Source organism: Phaethon aethereus, assembly GCF_964289735.1.
Source record: "Phaethon aethereus genome assembly, chromosome: 4".
In the NCBI taxonomy this organism is placed as follows: domain Eukaryota; kingdom Metazoa; phylum Chordata; class Aves; order Phaethontiformes; family Phaethontidae; genus Phaethon; species Phaethon aethereus.
This window is the reverse complement of record NC_138578.1, coordinates 38,770,683-38,788,852: the sequence shown is the minus strand read 5'-3', so window position 1 is coordinate 38,788,852 and position 18,170 is coordinate 38,770,683. Positions and strand designations below refer to the sequence as shown.

Here is an 18,170-nt window from a genome sequence, read left to right as displayed (position 1 = left end):
ACTGAAAACACTCATTTGAAATACTTGTTTTGAAACACAATGTTTTCTTCAGCTAAAACAGAAAGAGTCAACAAAAAAACCATTAAAGTTGTGCTAGCCTGAATACTTCAAGATGACAGTTGATTAAAAAAATTCCTCTTCTGCTGAAAAGTATTTGAAGGGCATGTGAACTGGCTTTGAAAAAAACTTTAGTGTAATATAGAGGAGGATACCTCACAGAGGCATGTAACCTTTATTTTCAAAGATATATCATCAGAACAAGGCTATAACAAGTTTATAACCATGAATTCCTTTAACTTAAAAGATGGTTAATTCATGATTGACAAAAAATAGTAGTGACAAGTGGTTGACCAGCTCTGATTAGAAGCATTTTAGTCACCAAATGGCAGGGGAAAAAAAAAAAAAAGATATGACATCTTAAAAAGATCTTATTTTTAAAAAAATAATTGGCTGTCTGAATTTTTCCATTACAAAAATATCTAGAAGTGAATGATACTTAAGTCTTACATTAAATTTCCTGGTTTTGTTCGGAATTATTCAGCTTCTTCGCACTAAACAAGGGGATTTTGGAGCAATTTATCATAGAGACTAGGATGAAGTTAGTCCTGTGTATTTCAGGATAGGAATATGAAGTTAACTCTTGCATGTTTTTACTTAATTTATTACAGCTTTTTTGGTGGGAGCGCACTTTTCTTTTCCCCAGCATGTAATTTTATAAAGACTCTTCTAAACCTGATAATTTCTGTGAATATGTAATGGGAATCCCATACTATTAAAATTATTGTTATTAACATTTAAAAACTGTCCATAAATGACATATTGAAAATAGATTCTAGTTTCATACAAAAATAAAAAGCAGTTCACACACTTGAATTTAATGCTGTTAATGTACACATCTGAAGTAACCCCTTGGGCAAAACTTGTAGACAAACACAGACCTTGCTCTAGTGGTGATAGATATTTTAGCATTAATCCTTGAGGCAAAGCATCAGTGGCTTAAGAGATTTAAACATCCGCACAGGATCCCCACAGGAGTGTAATTAAACTGTTAGCACTACGCTGCCTTTTCTGTAATTTGCTCCTCTCCTCCTTTGCTAGTTGTTCAGCCCTGATGTCTATAGCATTTTCTAAATACCTGTATAGCATATGCATTACGTTTGTAATTTCAGATTTTATTGGTTGCAAGTGACACAGTGGCATTTATTCAGATTGTCAAATGGTTACAACAGCTTCATTTCTAAAACACTAGCAATTTTTTTATATTTTGGCTGTTGCTCTTGCACAGAATTACATTTTTAGTTTTATTGCATTACATTTATCTTTAGTAGACCATATTAGATGTCATTCCAGGAATATGTACTACTTTAGCGCTTGAACTACACGCGTTAAGTTTATGACTGGCTATATAAAATGTTTGCTTTCATTGAACGCAAAATATAGTGCAAAGGATTTTAGCACGAAAGATGCATATATTACAACTGCCTATATTGCATGCCAATCTGGTCACTGTCTTGGCTTTTAATTTCATATAGGACCTTTCTGTCTCGCTGGGGGTTTCACAATGCTTTCATTTCAGAAGCGTTTTCCAAAGCAGAACATTTGTACTATCTTTTTGAAAATATAGACTCCAATCTCCTAACAATATTACTGAAGTTAGTTATCAGTTATGCCACAGACAACTCAGTCTAATTAATCCAGCTATAGTGCTGGAAGATCTTTTTTGTATAACTGCCAGATAAATCTACTCCAGGGCCAGAAACTGCCAGCAGAGCAATTCAGGCTGGTCACGTGGCATCTTGCCGGAGGATCTGGCTCTTGTACCTTTTATTAATTTGTCTTTTTGTTCCGCTCACACAGAACTTGGAATAAAAAGATTCTGATGCAAAGTAAGAGCTGAAAGAGATAGTGTTATTTGAAAAAGCCCCAATATATAGTATAATTAATTTTATCTGGAAACTTAACTTTTGTAGGGCGTTCCCAGAAGATGAGGGTTCAGCACAATGTTTAACAAAGTCACAAATTAATGAGCAGAGCCAAACTTTTTTGTCACTCCCCTTCCCCTTTTCTTCCTCTCCCCAAACATGCAGAATTTAAATGATATCTGACTATTTTTTCTGTTTAGGAATAAGTTCTATCTCCATAGTCTGACACGATTTCCCACAGAAAATACATCAGGGCAGGCTTTCCTTAGCCCCAGCGTTGTTTTGCATTGGTGTAACTCCTTCAATTTCACTAACTTCTTTTTCACAGTGGTGCAATATCAAATCTAAAGCTGGACACATGAAACACTAGGGTTTTGTTCAGGTGGCGTTAGATATAGAACAAAAACGAAGGCACCAATGTAAAGGTGCTAAATACATGGATATAAGTCAGTACCATCCTGCCCAGAAAGGCAATGGTTAGCCATCAAAATCAAGGAAAACTCCCTTCCCAGGAGCTGATTCTTCCTCACAACCACTGAGGAGTGCACTTGGGCTGACTCTTTAAGGCCCACAGATAAAAGAAATCTGTTTCATATAATAGGTTTTTTCCTCCTTTGAAACACTGCATTTGTGAGAGTTAATGATTTAAAGACATTTGGAAAAAAAAAAAAAAAAAAAAAGCCTCAAAAGCTTCACACCAGGAATGACATTTTTGATGTTTTGTAATCCCAGGGGAAAAAGAGTTTCTTACATGGCAAATACTGCTGTGTATCTTCCATTTATTTTCCTATCTCATAGCATGCTTCGTAGTAAGCTAATGAAGTTTGTTTTTTTTTTTAAATCTGAACAACCAAATAATTAAAAGTGTACGCTAGCCAAGAGGACCAAGGAGAGCTGGTTATCAAGAAATTAGCATCCCTCAAGCAACAATCATTCGCATCATCTGGATAACCAGCATTCTGAATTTAGATGCATAATGACAGTAATTAGAGATTACTGTAAAGAAGTTTACTTCAGACTTGTTGCTTTGCACGAGTTAACCCAGCCAGCCATATGCAAAGTAAGGGAAAGCGAAACACTGATTACTGAAAACTAAATTATTTAAATTAACAAACAACAGACATTTGTAATATGTCTCTTGAGTTTCCATAAAGAGAAAGCAGATTTAAGTGACCTCCGTGACACAGTATCGTATACACGAGAGGAGTTTCTGTACACGTGCATTCATGCATGCAAGTAAAAAGAAATCCAGGAGATGAGACAGAAAGTACTTGTAGCAAAGCTCTAAGAGAAGGCTGCAGTGAAAGAGGGAAAGAAATTAGAAAGACAACAAACAGGGAGACAACTTGCTGATATTTTAATTGTATGATGTTTTGAGAATACGTTATTTGTAAATGATCAGAATAGCAAAGAATTTTGTGACTATCATTAACTTCTCCTCATAACAGAATACAATCTAAAACAGATTGTAACACTTTGCCTAACTTTTCTGAGGTCAAAAAGTGGACCTGAAGGGGAGCAGTGGGAGATTTTATTTTCTTCTCCACCTTCTTTTGCTCTTTCGTCTCTTATTGTGCTACAGAGTCGCTTGACCTAAGCAAGCTGCACACCAGCCACAATTTCAGAAGGCACAATATTTTTCCTCTTCTCCCAAGTAACACAGTCTTAAATAACTCTTTGTAAAATACTCTCAGGTAAGCTTTTGCTATCTAAGATTCCAGAGAGAGAGAGATGGAAAAAAGTGTTTTGGGAGCCCTACATGACTATTTGAAATATGAAATGTAATCTGTTTTTTTCATTCATTGTGCCTTTAATAAAAGCTAAAAGGATTTTAATGATAGTTCTTTACAATGGAAATAAGCCAGGATTACTTAAAATGAAGCTCTGAAGCATACTTAAGAATAATTTTGTAACAATAAAAGTATATTATTTCTTGGTGAGCCCAAGACAGGATTATTTTATATATTTTATTTATTCACATATTTTTGTTACTAAGAACCATTTATAACTATTAAGAACTTTAATATAGAACTACAAGTTCAGATTTGGGAGGTTGCTGTGCCCTATAAATCTAGATTCCACCCTCCTGAAGTATTACAAAAATGGAATACTTTGTTGTTCTGTTTTGAAGTAAAATAATTTGAAAGTATTTTAGGGAATTTGTCCTCTAAGAGCTCACGGGACCATTCTGTGAAAAATCAGTTTGCAGACACTGTGCTTAAATAAATGCATTATCATTGGATTCTGAATCATGAATATTTGGTTCAATTCAAAAATCACAAATTTTCCAATCTCTACTATATTTTGCTATGAGTAAACATAACTCACCACTGTAAGTTGTGACACTCCAGTTAAAGTGCCATAAACCAGAAATTATCTCAAGCTAATAGGACTTTTGACTTTCTTAAAGTGGCTACTGTTAGCTGGTTGAACCATGCCAGAGGCAGCTGGCTTATTGCTTCTTTTGCAGGTTATATAAAATTGTGGGTGCAGATTAAGATTTACAGATTTTAAGGTTATAACTTTTAGCTTTTATACCGTTATTAATGTACGTAAAGAGGTGTTGCATTAGCAGCACGTCGGTGTAAGTTATCTGGACGTTAATTTTCCCCAACCGAACTGGAAAAGGTAGCGAGCGGCTACATTCAGAAGTTTGTCTCCATTTTGGACACAGCTGGGCTAAGCGACCCATGGGCACGGATTACTGGTGGGTCCCACCCCCACATGGTCTCTAGCTCCTCCTCCTCTTCCTCTCGACCCCACGCCAGCCAAACCCACACACGGCGAGAGGCTGTCGCGATAGCCGGCATCGTGACAGCGGAAGGGAGGATGAGGAGAGAGAGAACTGAAACACGGCTTTTGCCGAGGCTTTAAAAATTGCAGAGCTAAATGCTTTGACAGACATCTCAAATCCCACACGAGAGGATGCGAAAGGACGTTTATGATCTAAAGTCACTGCGTCTGCGTACTTTAATTGTCTGTCAGATTAAAGGCAGCACCTTTTTCTTTTTTGTAACTGTGAGATCCTTACATTATTTGACACAATTACATATAGCCTACCCGGTGAAGATGTATTAAATATGCTTAGCTCCTACATAAAATGTACAGGACGTTGCTGGGTATGTCCAGAGAGTAAATCTTAAAACCTGACATCTAAAATGGAGAATTTTTTTTCTATCATATTTCAAAGAATAGTTAATTCCTAAAAAGAGTTTTTTGTATTACCAGACATCACAATCTGGCTGCATTGTTTTTTAATAGATCGAATAAGCCAATTATATCAGGATAACACAATTGTAACTTACAAGATCATATCCCAGTACTTAAAAAAAATTGTTGACACGATATTATCTAAAAATACCCGTTACATTCTCCAAAGCTGCACATCCACAAATACAAGAACTATTTCTCTGGGCAAGGAACCAATCTGGTTAAAAAGTTATATGAAAGCAGTGAATATGTCAATGAAAGGTTTAAAAAAAAAAGAAAATAAAATAAAACAGTGATAAAACCTAAAAATGTATAGGTAAGCATGCTAGAGAAACAATCAGTACTGATTTAAGAATAACTTTTTCTAAAACATATTAAGAAAAACAAAGATCCTCACATGACATATAAGTCTTAGGAGTGTAGAGAAGCCCTTCAATACCTGTTTTTGATATGTATTTGGAAAGAAGAAAGCAGTTGTATCCTTTCTGCATGATGCTGAAAATCTGTACCAAAGACAAAGCAGCATTTCTAAATGAAAATATTTTCAAACCAGCCATAGGAGGAACTCGAAAGGAATTACTTGAGAAACACTTTGAAACTAATGTTATTACACAACAGGCTTTGAAATATGAAGAAAATACCAAAAGAACTAGAGGCTTGCAGTATTATTTGAATACTAGAAAAGAATGAAAGTTTCTGAAAAGCAGCCTCTATGGTTCCTAGGGCATAACAGTTAATTCACATGTTTTAACATGGAATTGAAGACCAGGAAATGACATCAGGGAGTGTATTTTCATGGTAGATGGGCCTTCTTGAATGAACTTCTAAAAACGCAGATCATCTTTGTCGACTGTGTTACTATTGACTTCTCCAGACTAATCAAGGCATTTGACCTACAATCACATGGCTTTTAAAGCCATTAACATAGTACCTTTTTTTTTCCATACAGCGCAAACTTCGGCTTTAGCTACGATATGTCCAGAAATTAAGTTTCATGAAAGGAAAACTACTACTGTTCTTAGTAGCGGATTCCAAAGAAGAGCTGGTCTATCACGCTCTCACCTATTTTTAGACCTCTTTTTTTAGTCGCAACCGAAAAACAAAGTAAAACAGAAAAAAATTATATATATTTCTGAGTAAAAAAAACCCACCACCACCTTTCTGAGCACCGTGCCTTTTTCCTCACTTTCAGCCCAGCAGTGACAATCAGGGCTGTAGCGGGAAAAAGATGTTTTTCTCCCAGGTCAAGTCCGTGCTTTTATTTTCTCTGCAGAACAGAGGAGAAAGAGGCAATGTTCGCCTGCTTTGGCAGACCTATGCACATCTTCGAGCCTCGGTCACCCTACGGCCTCGGCCATTCTTAGTGCCACGGTGGCACTTGCTCTCCGCTGGAGGAAACAATTACTTGACTGAGAATAAACATTTTGACCAAATCAAGCCTCGGGATTGCTACAGAGTTCGTGGGCGGAACACAACGACCCGTGCTATACGGGACTGGGTGATTTAACGTCCTCTCCGGATAAACTCTGCGACGTGACCTCACGCGCGCAAGTCCCGCAGGACCAGTGTAGCTGCCACTGGGCTCTTCCTCCCCACCGCCCGGCCACCCCTGACATCAGGTGCGCAGGGGCCGCTGGCCCTCCCAGTGCTGGCTCTCCCTGGCCGGCCACAGCTGATGGCTCCAGAGACTTAGTCAAACCCGCGTTTTCCCATCAGTCATTCTTCTCGGTATCCGTCTCTTGCCCTGTCACACCAGCCAACTGCATGCTGGATCCCTCATGAGCACTGAGGGCAACACGCCAGGTAGCGGGTGTAATATACTGCATTACTTCTTCGCAAATACGAAGTCGCTTCTTCATGTGCAACATCAATTATTAGCAGCATACATTCAAATTCCGTCAGAGATGTCTAGATTTCATACATTTCTGCACACACACTCCCATATAACACTGCAGGCATTTTACCTACACTTTGTCTTGAATGGATTACTGACATCCTGCTGCTCAGCCTACAGCCAAACCACTTACAAGTTAGAATATTAAAATTCCTCATCAGTTCGGTCATACAGGTACAATAACTAGACTTCCAATCTCACAGACTGCTTAGGTTACAGTTTAGAACGTGGTATTTTTGCTCAGATGGGGAGCTGAGATATTAACATATGCATGGCAAGTGTTTCTGCTAACTTTAGATTCCTACTTTCAGAATCAGCTTCACAGACTGCTTAAAGCACAGCTTTTACAGACTTCAGTGGCAGCTGTGAAATGAACACTGCCACATCAGGATGATCAAGCCAAAAAACCCGGAAAACCTGCCATGTAATTATTATCCATTTACAAAGCATGTGGAGCATCACTGTCTGGAGCAAGAAACAGGAACAGAAATCGCTTTTACACAGCAGAGTTCAGTTGCCTTCGTCACATGGCTCTCGTTTTGTAATCTCCAGCCTCATTCACATTTTATCTTTGTCTTCTACAGCAAATGAGTAAGGGGTCACACATGCAGCCTAATTCACTATGCAGTTCCGATTCATTCTTCGAAAGCAGGACACAAAGCACAAGTTTTTGTGGTGCTATAGCATGAAAAAAACATAGTATGTGCACACAAGACAAATTAAGATTGCGTCCTTTGTCTCGACTCCTAAGCACCAAGTTTGCAGAATTAATAACATTCTGTGATATAGGTAACTTCCTCCTTTAATAGTCCGGGACATCAGCTTTCCTACGGTATTTTCTAACACGACACCGTGCTGCACCACTAGTTCAGACCCTTTAGCTCTCCAGACCTTCGGCGTTTGAGAGGGTAGAGTGATCTGACAGCATTAATTACCAGCCTCCGAGCAGAGGCATCATGCAGGAGGAGGCATTTTGCAAGGAAACACGAAGCAACAGGACAATCTTGAGCTTCCTTCTGGCTTTGTAGCACAGTGCTCAACCCGCCAAGCACTGCTCCTTTTTCTGCTCTGTCTCATCTTTTCCTCACCCTGGCCATGTACCTCATTCCCATCCTTTCTCGCCTGATCGCTACCTGCTTCCCATCCTCTTCCCCCCTTCTGTCCACGTAGGGTCCTATTTCTGGTCTCACCATCCTCTGACTTTATTCTTCAGACACTCCCCTCTCCCAGAGCTCCTTGTCCTCCTCCTTTAATTCACTGTTCCCTGCTGGCTCCCTCTCACACATCCCTTTCCTCAGGCTCTACCCTCCTAACAGCCTTTCTGATTTCCATTTTCCCTACGTAGCCTTAGCCTTTTCCCTTACCTCTCTTTCCCCCCTCCTCTCCCTTTAGCCCCTGCTTTTTTTTAGTCTCCTCACTCAGCCCTTCCCAATACATTTTCACCTTCTCTGTCTTTCGGACACAATCAATATGACTTCCTGATCCTCTCAGCTTCCTACACCTCCTGCCTTGAACCAGACGTTTCAAAGTCTGATTTGGTGGCTTCAAAGTATAGGACACATGGCACCACCAGGAAACCCTTGCCGAGATCACTGGTGACAGTTCCTCTGATGAGTTTCACACTGGCCTTTAGCACCCAGGAACATCCATTAGAGAAGGTTAATCTTTACGCTACTCCAACTAGGCTTGAACAGACTCATCAGCTCTAGCAGGATGGCCTGTCAGAGGACTACGTCTCAGACACCATGATTTTGTAGAGTGATACTGCAGACATCCTTATGCATTTAAGAAAAGGCGTTGCTTCATAGAAGATTCCCAGAATCTCTCAACACAGGCAAAGTACTGATTCCTCACTTTCTGAAAAACTGAAATTATTTTGGTAATGTTTTGCTTGTCTTCTTGCTCGAGGTGAAAAAGAGTCCACATTGCACGTAAAATTTCCGAGCAAATGCTTCAAGTCTGGTAGAGTCGCTATAAACAGTCAAGACAGGTTTGCAAGTTGGGTAGCCCCTATTAGTGGAGGGGTGAAGCATCCTTGCCCGCGCAGCAGTTGCGGGCAGACCAGCCTGTGCAGATGACAAGATCTAACCTTCAGAGCTTTAGTTCATCATTGTGTAGGCTTTCCACTGCCTGACAACTAACTGACATTAGAGGAAATTTTCCTCAGGAAATCTAGTCTTCATCCCTGATTTTCTGTAAAGATACTGATTTTTGTTGTACACATAGATATACAAGAGGCACATTATTCCTCTAGCCACAGGGATGCCAGTCAGATGAATTGCCCAAGTCAAATGAAAGAAAAGAAACAACCAAAAATTATTATTACACAATGATTATTTGAGCTTGTGCAAAGGCTGAAGTAATTTCACTTTCCTATTTACAAATCTGGAAGGGATCTTAAAATTTGTTACAAACTATGTAAACAAGAGCACTATCCTGCACAATCCTAAACTTGCACTTCTCCAAATGACTTGGAACGGTCTCTTTCCCACATTTGACAGAAAGTATTTGGTATAAGAGATCTTGGTCATGAAAACAGCTGTCACATGCATGCAGCACCAGAAGGGCTAACAAGTTTCAGATGGTTTTAAGAAAGTGTTCCTTGGCATTTTGAAGTGAGGGTAAGGGAAAGGGAAAAAATAAATATACGAGGGGAAGAACAGAAAGAGGAGGGAAGGGGAACTGTAGTCACAAGCAGAAATAGGATTGGAAAACTTAGGTTTTCCAAAACAATAGGCAGGGGCACAGAGCATACAGGGTTAAAATAGTAACACTTGCAATTGTTTTCCACAAAGAGCCTGCCAAATCCCTTTTGGAATTAACTTTGAATAGTTTTAGATACTAATGTTCTTCTTTTTTTCTTAATGATTGATAAATGAAGCGTTTCAGAGTCTGTCACTTAGCTGAGGTCCAGGAGGACAAAACAGTCTGCTATAGTCCCCAGCAAGCCCATCAGAGTGACTCTAAAGACACAAATGTGCACCGTGGCTGTTGCAGCAGTTACGGTTGATCATTTTGCCAAGAGGGAAGATGTGGCCGCAGCCAGTGCGATGCCAGCCACGTGCCCAAGTGACCTGCTAGCCTCACAAGCGGGGCGAGCCGCCCCGGCCCGTGCTTATCCTGGCTGCCCATTCAATGCTGCCGGTTCCACAGCTGGAGCCTGGAATTTACGTCCCTCCATGCTCCAAGTGATGCTGTTGTGCCGGTGAAAACCACAGTATACATGCTGCTTTGTGTTCAAAGAAACCCTCTGCCTGGTATGGTATATGCCACATGGGAAAGTAGTCAGGCAGTTGCTGAGAGTTGCTGGTGCATAAAAAGCTTGATAATTTGGATTATTTGGATTTTTGGAAGGAAAGTTTCTTGTATAAAAGGATTTAATGAAGGATCTGAAGGAAGAGAGTAAAATAAAAGAGCTATTGGAGTTATTTGTGTGCAACTTTAGCTGTTGAATGGAAAACTAAACAGACGTAGATTGGATTGATATGGATGGGTCAGGCAAGAGTAGTTTGTGTGATAGGCATTTCTCTTTTTACTTTTTAAAGAAGTAGGAGCACCTGTGGGTTGTAGAAATTAAAAATCAATCATCCAAACAAACAAAAAAACCCACCACCCCACAACAAAACTCTACGGGTGAACTTCTAGCAGTCCATAAACAACAAATCCAACTTCTAAGCACAGTTACACTTACTTCAGGAGTGTTTGTTTTAACATCAGCTAGCCTGAAGACTTGAGCAAAGCTGAAATATATTGTGCAGATGAAATCAGCCAACTTGTAGATGTGGCTACAATTCAGATTACAGGCTAAAACTCTGAGAGGCAGCGGAACGACGAGCTGTGCAGTGAGTGAGGTTAGGAGAGATGGCACTGAACAGGAACTAATTTTGGTGTGAAACAGAGCACTAACAGGCAGCAGAGACTCGATACATGCACGTGCTTTAATCTCCAGGTGCACTGCTGCTCCCTCTAACAAATTGAGCTGAGCCATGTGGTTTTTCCTGTAGGTGTTACAACACGCTATATTATGATGAGCCAATAAACACCAAAAAAAGATAACGGCCATCGTAACTGTAATACTAAAAGGCCTGTAGTCCTTCACAGTCCTCATCTGCTATCCTATTTTGCAATATGCTTTAAATATATTTTGATAGGCTTTATAAATTCCACAGCTGAGATGAAGTTAACCCAGCAGAAATTATACCAATAATGATTTGCACATCTTGGACGAATGTGCCAACATTTTACTGTTTTGATACAGAAAACAGTAATGTGAAAGGATTAATTTGCTGAAATCCTTTAGCTTTTATTTTGCATACCTTGAAGTACTACCTTTAAATATTGGATTATTGCTCATGGATAATGTGGGTGCACATGAAGCCAGGCTTTGCTCACAGGCTTGATAAGATCTCCTTATCATAGCCTGCTTAATTCCAAATCCATTAATATGCCTGTTTTTTCATGCTCGCAGCTCACATATTATGTATTCCTCCAAAACATAATAGAACTGCTTGGAGTTTTTCTACACATTTAACTAAGCTTTATAAAAATAACTGTAAGTGGAGTTCTATTTCCCAAAGTCCTAATGTGGGCAATATACCTTTCAAATCTTACGTTAAGCAGCATAGTATGCACATGTAAACCCCAAAAGATTCAATTTAAAAGCAGGAGAGAGCAAACTATTGTTCAATACAGAAGAAGGTGGTAGAATTCACCCTTATGCTCCTTTTAACAGAACCATTGATATTGCAAAGGGTACCCGTTTCATCTGTGAAACTGAAACAACATTATTTTAGTCTTGACATTGTGCAACAAAAAGCAATTTTTAATGTAAAAATCACAACTAAAGAAAACGATAATCATTAGGAAAATCCAACATACAGTTCAGTATCAGCAGCTTCACAGGGACAGCTTTACCCAAGTCAAAAGCAGCACGTACAGACAGGGTACTCGAATGAAATGAAGGAAATGTTACTAAAGTAAGCGGAAGGTCCAGTGTAGCCCCCACCACACTGAAGTGATCTGCATCTGCAGGAAAACTGGAATTTAATTCAGTCTCCATCTTGCATGCTATACTGCCTATCATGCTGAATCAGAGGGTAAAAATTCCTGCTGCCTGAACACAATCTACTTCTCAAGAGCTACCAATTCCAGTAGCACTTGCACAGTACCACTACAAACTACTGCACTGAGTCGAAAACGTGGGTTTCACGGCATCTGAAATGAGTCAGTTCTGTGTGTACCTTCATTAAATATTTACAGCAAGTATTTATGCAATGTTTAAACTGTTTCTTATTTTTTAATTTCAGCTCATAACTATTAATGGTAATTCTCAGAGCACTAAATACAAAAATATCCGAACCTTACATGTAGCTGGTAACCTTGAGAGATTGCATTACACTTCAATTCTATCAAAGAAGAATTGCTGTGAAGAACTGTAAAATAACATTGAGATACCATATTTTTTTAAAAAAATCCACTACTGAAGTTTATCAGGTATCTGCTTTGCAATGCTCAAAACAGGGGAAAAAAAAAAAAGCCAGGTACACTTACCCTTGGTACCAATAAGCAAGAACATATAGAAGCAGCCGTCGGATGTCATCTCTGTCCTTCAGCAATTCAATGAATAAAGTCAACGCACGTCGTCCCTTAAATCGCACGCCAGCCAGCGCGCTGCCCGCACGCTCTGCTTCCGACAGCCTTCGGCAGAGCCCGCAGCCGGCTCCCTTCTCTCCCCTGCCTGCCCCCCTTGCTCTCCTTCGCGCGAGGTCTCCCTCCCTCTCTCTCCCCTCACTGGCACGCACGCAGGAAAGTTCCCAGGATCACACCGGCTCCTCAGGCTCTCCCTTCCAGGCTGGGGGCCGCTCGGCGGCAGGCGAAGGCTGGGCTCTGCGCGTGGGCACGCGTCCGCCCCAAGGAAAGCTGATGCTGCTGCACAAAACACAGCCGGGTCCAGAGGACTGTCATCAATAGTCCAATTTTTTTTTTTTTTTCTTCCTCCTCCTTAATTTTCTTTCTCTTAAGACACGATACTGCGAGAGGCCTGAAAAGTGCAGTTCAATTTAGGAAAATCTGTTTGAAATTAAATGTTTGCTATAGTTTAGATAAAAACTGGTGGTTTCTCAAGTAAGGGGAAGCAAAATTTATAAACATAGTCCCCTTTTGTAGCAATCCAGTCACTCACTGAAATACCGAAAAATGCGCAATGCAATTTATTTCCAATAACAGCATATCACTATTTTTACACATTAACCGCTCTTCATGACTAATGTTGAAGAAAACAAGCTGAAAGGGCAAAGAGGGATGTTCAGAAATGTATACTATGTGTGGATAAGCTTTTTCACAGATTCTTTCCTTAAATAGTTTGAGTCATTCCTATCTGGCCCTTGAGTTTGTGTATACCATGATCTACTGGTAACAGTAATCACAGATAGTCACACAGTTAAAAATCTTTTTTTACAATGTGAAGGCTAACACTCGTCGGCACAGCAAGATATGTTTTAAAATTATTTGGTCAGTTGAGATGAACTTGAGGCAAGGAGCTAAAATTTTACCTGCCCTCAGAGAGATTCAGATTTTTTTTTTTTTTTTTTAACTTGATATATTTAACAGTTTGCCAGAATGACATGAGTCAGGGAGCACTGGTAACATGTCAGCAGCTAAGTCAAGTTCTTAGGAAGAAAGCCTCTCAGGCTAAGGAAATATGTGCATGCACAGACACATATATGAAATGGTAAATTTAGAGAATGAGAAAAGTCTATATCATAGTCAAAAGCAAAGTCCACATTGTTGCTATGGCAAAATTGTCTATAAAATAGATATTGTGAACTAGCAGTCTCTTCATTTCTAATATAAAAGAATACAAAACATAGTAGGGGTTAAATCAAAAGGTTCTTATCTGTGGAAGCCCCCAAAAGTCTGTTTGCATCTACTGTACCAACACTAGTACGAGGCACTGTCCAGGGGAAAATGGATTAAATGGATTAGGGACCTATAAAAAATTTTTATAAGATGGGGACTAGTTTTGGAGCATATCAAGTAAAATCACAGTTGCCTTAAACAACTGTTCAAGTGTTAAGCTAACACCTAGATACTCTAGGGCTAATGCCTGAGCTGGAAAGAGCTTCCAAGGTGGGAAGATAAGAAGAAGAAACTGAACCAAGAATGTGAAGAATAAGAGAAACAGACTTTCAAGGAAAATTAAGATAAAAGCTCTACATCTTTACTGCAGGATGAGACAGAACAGATGTTCTAGAGGAAGTTTTTTTTCCTAGTATAGTTTCCTCTGTGGCTTTTGCCTTATGATTTATTCACCTCCATCTGAGATGTGTAGGAACCATACACATTTTTGGAATATACTATTTTTACCTGGTAATACAATAAATCAAGCAAGCTGTTTCCTCAAAAAGCAGTGTGGCCCACTACAAAAGCTCAAGATTTTCTGCCTCAGGGTACCTACCACCCACATAGATTTTCTGAAGCTCTGCCCCGATGGGAATCGTCACTTTCCAGCCTTCCTCTTCAATGAGTATCCTTGCTAAAGGTCCTTGAAAAAGATAATTTTGCTGCAACAAATGGAAAATGGAAAAGACCTCTATGGAAAATTCACTGAGATCTTCCCACTTCTAAATGTCTTATACATTCATAATAAGGATGCATAAAGCAGCAGCACTTTCCAGCCCATTCTCTCAGCATAGTTCTATTTAAACCAAGAAGCTAGTTACAAGCATGCATGCTGCTGAACTCTGGAATGTAGAGCAGAAGGAGGAGAGGCAAGTTCATTATTAGAGCAAAACATTAAATAGGACATTACTAGCTTTTGAAAAATAGTTTTGGCTTACCTTACTTGAAAGCATTTTTACTTCTTTGAAGAAACCCTTCTGTACATTAGAAAGGCAATAAGTACTTCCCTCCTGCTTTAAAATGTAAAAAGCTATAACATTTTGGTGTTTTAGAACTCTCTTTTCAAGAAAACAATAAGCTTTACATGCTAATTCCTTACAGAACAAAGAAAAAACACATCCGAATTACCCCTTTGTTTCAAACAACTTTGAGAAGACATTCAGCCTCCCCTGGATGGTCAGTATTTGCTTGCATTTCTAAGTACATACACTCTACAACTGAAATTAAAAAAAATAGAAAACTGTAGTATGGGTTGTGATGCAGACATTCACCTCTGAGTTCTATGAAATGAGCAGGTTAAACTGAGTTCACTGGAATAAAAAAAGGTGCCATTTGATTTGTTTACTGACAAATGCTCACAGTTTGTCTTTCTGTCTTTACAGCCATCCAGCACTGGTCCAAAGAGTTGGTCTAAAATTGCAGTTTTAAAACTGTAGGAACCTACTTGTCAGACCTGTGGGGGGAAATCCCCTGCCCCCAAACATTTAACCAACATTGTGTCACCAGCACCACAAACTATCAGAAGACATCGATGAACTGTTTCACTACATCGAAATAATTATGGCTATTATTTTATTGCGAAGAGACAACTCATGTTTCTATTACAAAGCGTTAGAAATTAAATTGAGTATACAGGGTTTAGAAATAAATAATGGCAATTATGAGGCACTTTCAGATAAGCGTTGCTAGTGGAGTTTTATCACCCGGTAGTCTTTTTTTTCTGTAACTCACATAAGGTGCTACATAGAAGAAAATTCCTACAAGTAAACAAATCGTAGTTGTATACATCATCATTCTAAGTTCCACCATTAAAAATAAAAATTAAACTAGCCTGTAAATCATTGCTACTGTGGAAAAAGGTAAGAAACCCTTTTCAACTTGAAGAAAAACATTTACTTACCCACAGACTGCAGCTACTCCCTTGGAGATTAACAAATATTTTACCCCAAACTCTGACTCTACCACACTCAATGTTACAGCTGATAAGCTTCAAGCAGACTCAGTACAGGTGGGAGCAAAGGTATCTCCAAGTTTTAGTTTACATGGGGCAGATGCATGCATACAAAGTCTACCTGTTACCATGCTGCTCTAAGTACTAACTAGTATGGGCCTCGGAGGTATTTTTGCTCTTTCCTAATGTAGGAATTTTCCTTGATCTAATTAAGAATAGTTTCAAGAATGTTTTATCTCATATATCAAGTCAAAGGCCCACAAGACAATTGAGATGGCAAGGGCGATTTTATAACTGAGTTGCTCGTTAAGCAAAGTAAATTTTCAGCTGAAAATACTGACTGGATTGTCAGCTGGTTTGCTGCCCCTAATAAAACACAAGAAGCGCAGAGTGAAGCACTGAAAGTAAAACTAGGCCCATGTTGTCATCCAGAGTTGTGAAGACGATATTGTTCATATTTAGAAATGATGCATCAAGAAGTGGACCTCTTGCTTGCTCAGCCATTTGATGGCCAAACTTTAGGTTTTGTATTATAGCAATGTGAATGATTAATGTACAGATAAAGCTTCAGAACGTAACATTTAAAATGTAAATTCTCCATTATGTATGTCAATCCTACAATTTGATTTAACTGTGCAGATGAACATAATTGGCTTAATTATGATTAACTTGCCTTGCTTTCAAAGCTCCATCAGTATGCTTTACAGATAGTGTGACTAAGAAGTTTATGTTTTACAGGGCAACCGTTACCTGTGAAGGATATATTCCTTCTTTAACACCTACACCAGGTTCCCTGAGTTCAGAGCAAAGTAAACTAAAGGATTCTTAGGAAAAGTACAAGAATATGTAAGTAGCCTAAGCACAGAAAGATAAGAAAAGACCTCATCCACAGCAGCTCTTCACAAACAGCAAGTGGTATTGCAGTACCTTTATCTATCTCAGACGCTTGCGACTCAATCAGCGTAGTAAGAATGTGTGATCTTTTCATAAAGATTACTCTTCCCCATTGCACTATTGCAGAGATTTAATAGGATTTATCTCCCAAAACCTGAAGTGCCTGTGACACCTGGACTAACCTGGAGTCCTGCGTCCAGCTCTGGAGCCCTCGGCACAGGAAAGACATGGACCTGTTGGAGCGGGTCCAGAGGAGGGACACAAAAATGCTCAGAGGGATGGAACACCTCTCCTGTGAGAACGGACTGAGAGAGTTCAGGTTGTTCATCCTGGAGAAGGCTCTGGGGAGACCTTACTGCGGCCTTTCAGTAATTAAAGTGTTTTAAACTAAAAGAGGGTAGATTTAGACCAGATATATAAGGAAGAATTTTCTCCCAGTGAAGGTAGTGAAACCTGGCACAGGTTGCCCAGAGAGGTGGTAGATGCTCCATCCCTGGAAACATTCCAGGTCAGGTTGGACGGGGCTCTGAGCAACCTGATCTAGTTGGGCTAGATGACCTTTGAAGGTCCCTTCCAACCCAAACTATTCCATGATTCTATAACAGGCCAGGCTAACGGCACAGGGACCTTTGCTGTAGGGCCTCCTGACTTCTTCACTCCCCTCTCCAGACCCTCTTTTTCAGCCACAGCTGAGCTGGGATTACTGGCATTTGCTTCTGGAGAAAGGGAAGAGACTTTCTTCTGCTGGAGAAACTACCTCAGCTAGATGTTCTCTCCTGAAGGGCTTTATTACAGGGACAGTACAGATTTTATTTTTTCTCAGTACATATCTATATCCACCAAGTGTCTCAAAACAGTTCTGCCAACCTTATTTTAAGCTAATGCAACAGTGCAAAGTTTGTCTCTAGTGCCAGCTCCCCTGCAGAGCACTCCTAACTCCCTTGCTAGGTCCGTGGCTGTAGCTACGGCGGGGAACGCGGACAATGAGTTTCACTTCTCCACAGGAGAAGGGCAGACAGAAGAGGAGGAAGGATTCAGGGATGACGATTTGTGCCTTACACGTCTTTTGTTGTTTGTAAATGAGGCACTAGTTTAGCTGTAGACAATGGCGTACAAACAGCAGTAGCTAGCTAGTTCTGAGCTCATCCAAACACTTTCCTTTCTTCTGCTAAAAGCACTCGGTGCTGCTGGGCGGTTTGGTGACCCTGGCCAGCTGTCCTTCTGTAGTTGGTGTGGAGGAAGGTGCTCCGTCAGAGCAAACTTACTCGCCGCCTCCCTCATTTTCCCCAGATGTCTGTTCCAGCTGGGTGTTTTGACTAAATCAAAAAGCAGCTCACCAGCCTGCCTAACTCAAAGCTGCCACTGGAATGTAGAGAGTATATTTCCTTCAAAATAATGA

The 18,170-nt window shown here is 39.8% G+C and overlaps 1 protein-coding gene across 1 annotated transcript in view; it reads right to left on the bottom strand.

Annotated features, from left to right (window-relative positions):
- RXFP1 (relaxin family peptide receptor 1) overlaps positions 1 to 14,161 on the bottom strand; it is a gene marked incomplete at its 3' end in the record, with an annotated part of 50,642 nt that extends 36,481 nt beyond the window's left edge. The window contains exon 1 of the mRNA XM_081999681.1: positions 12,577 to 14,161. Within this exon, the coding sequence (XP_081855807.1) occupies positions 12,577 to 12,625 (49 nt within the window). The 5' untranslated portion in view covers positions 12,626 to 14,161. The remainder of the gene's footprint in view (positions 1 to 12,576) is intronic.
- Between the last annotated feature and the right edge of the window lie 4,009 nt (positions 14,162 to 18,170).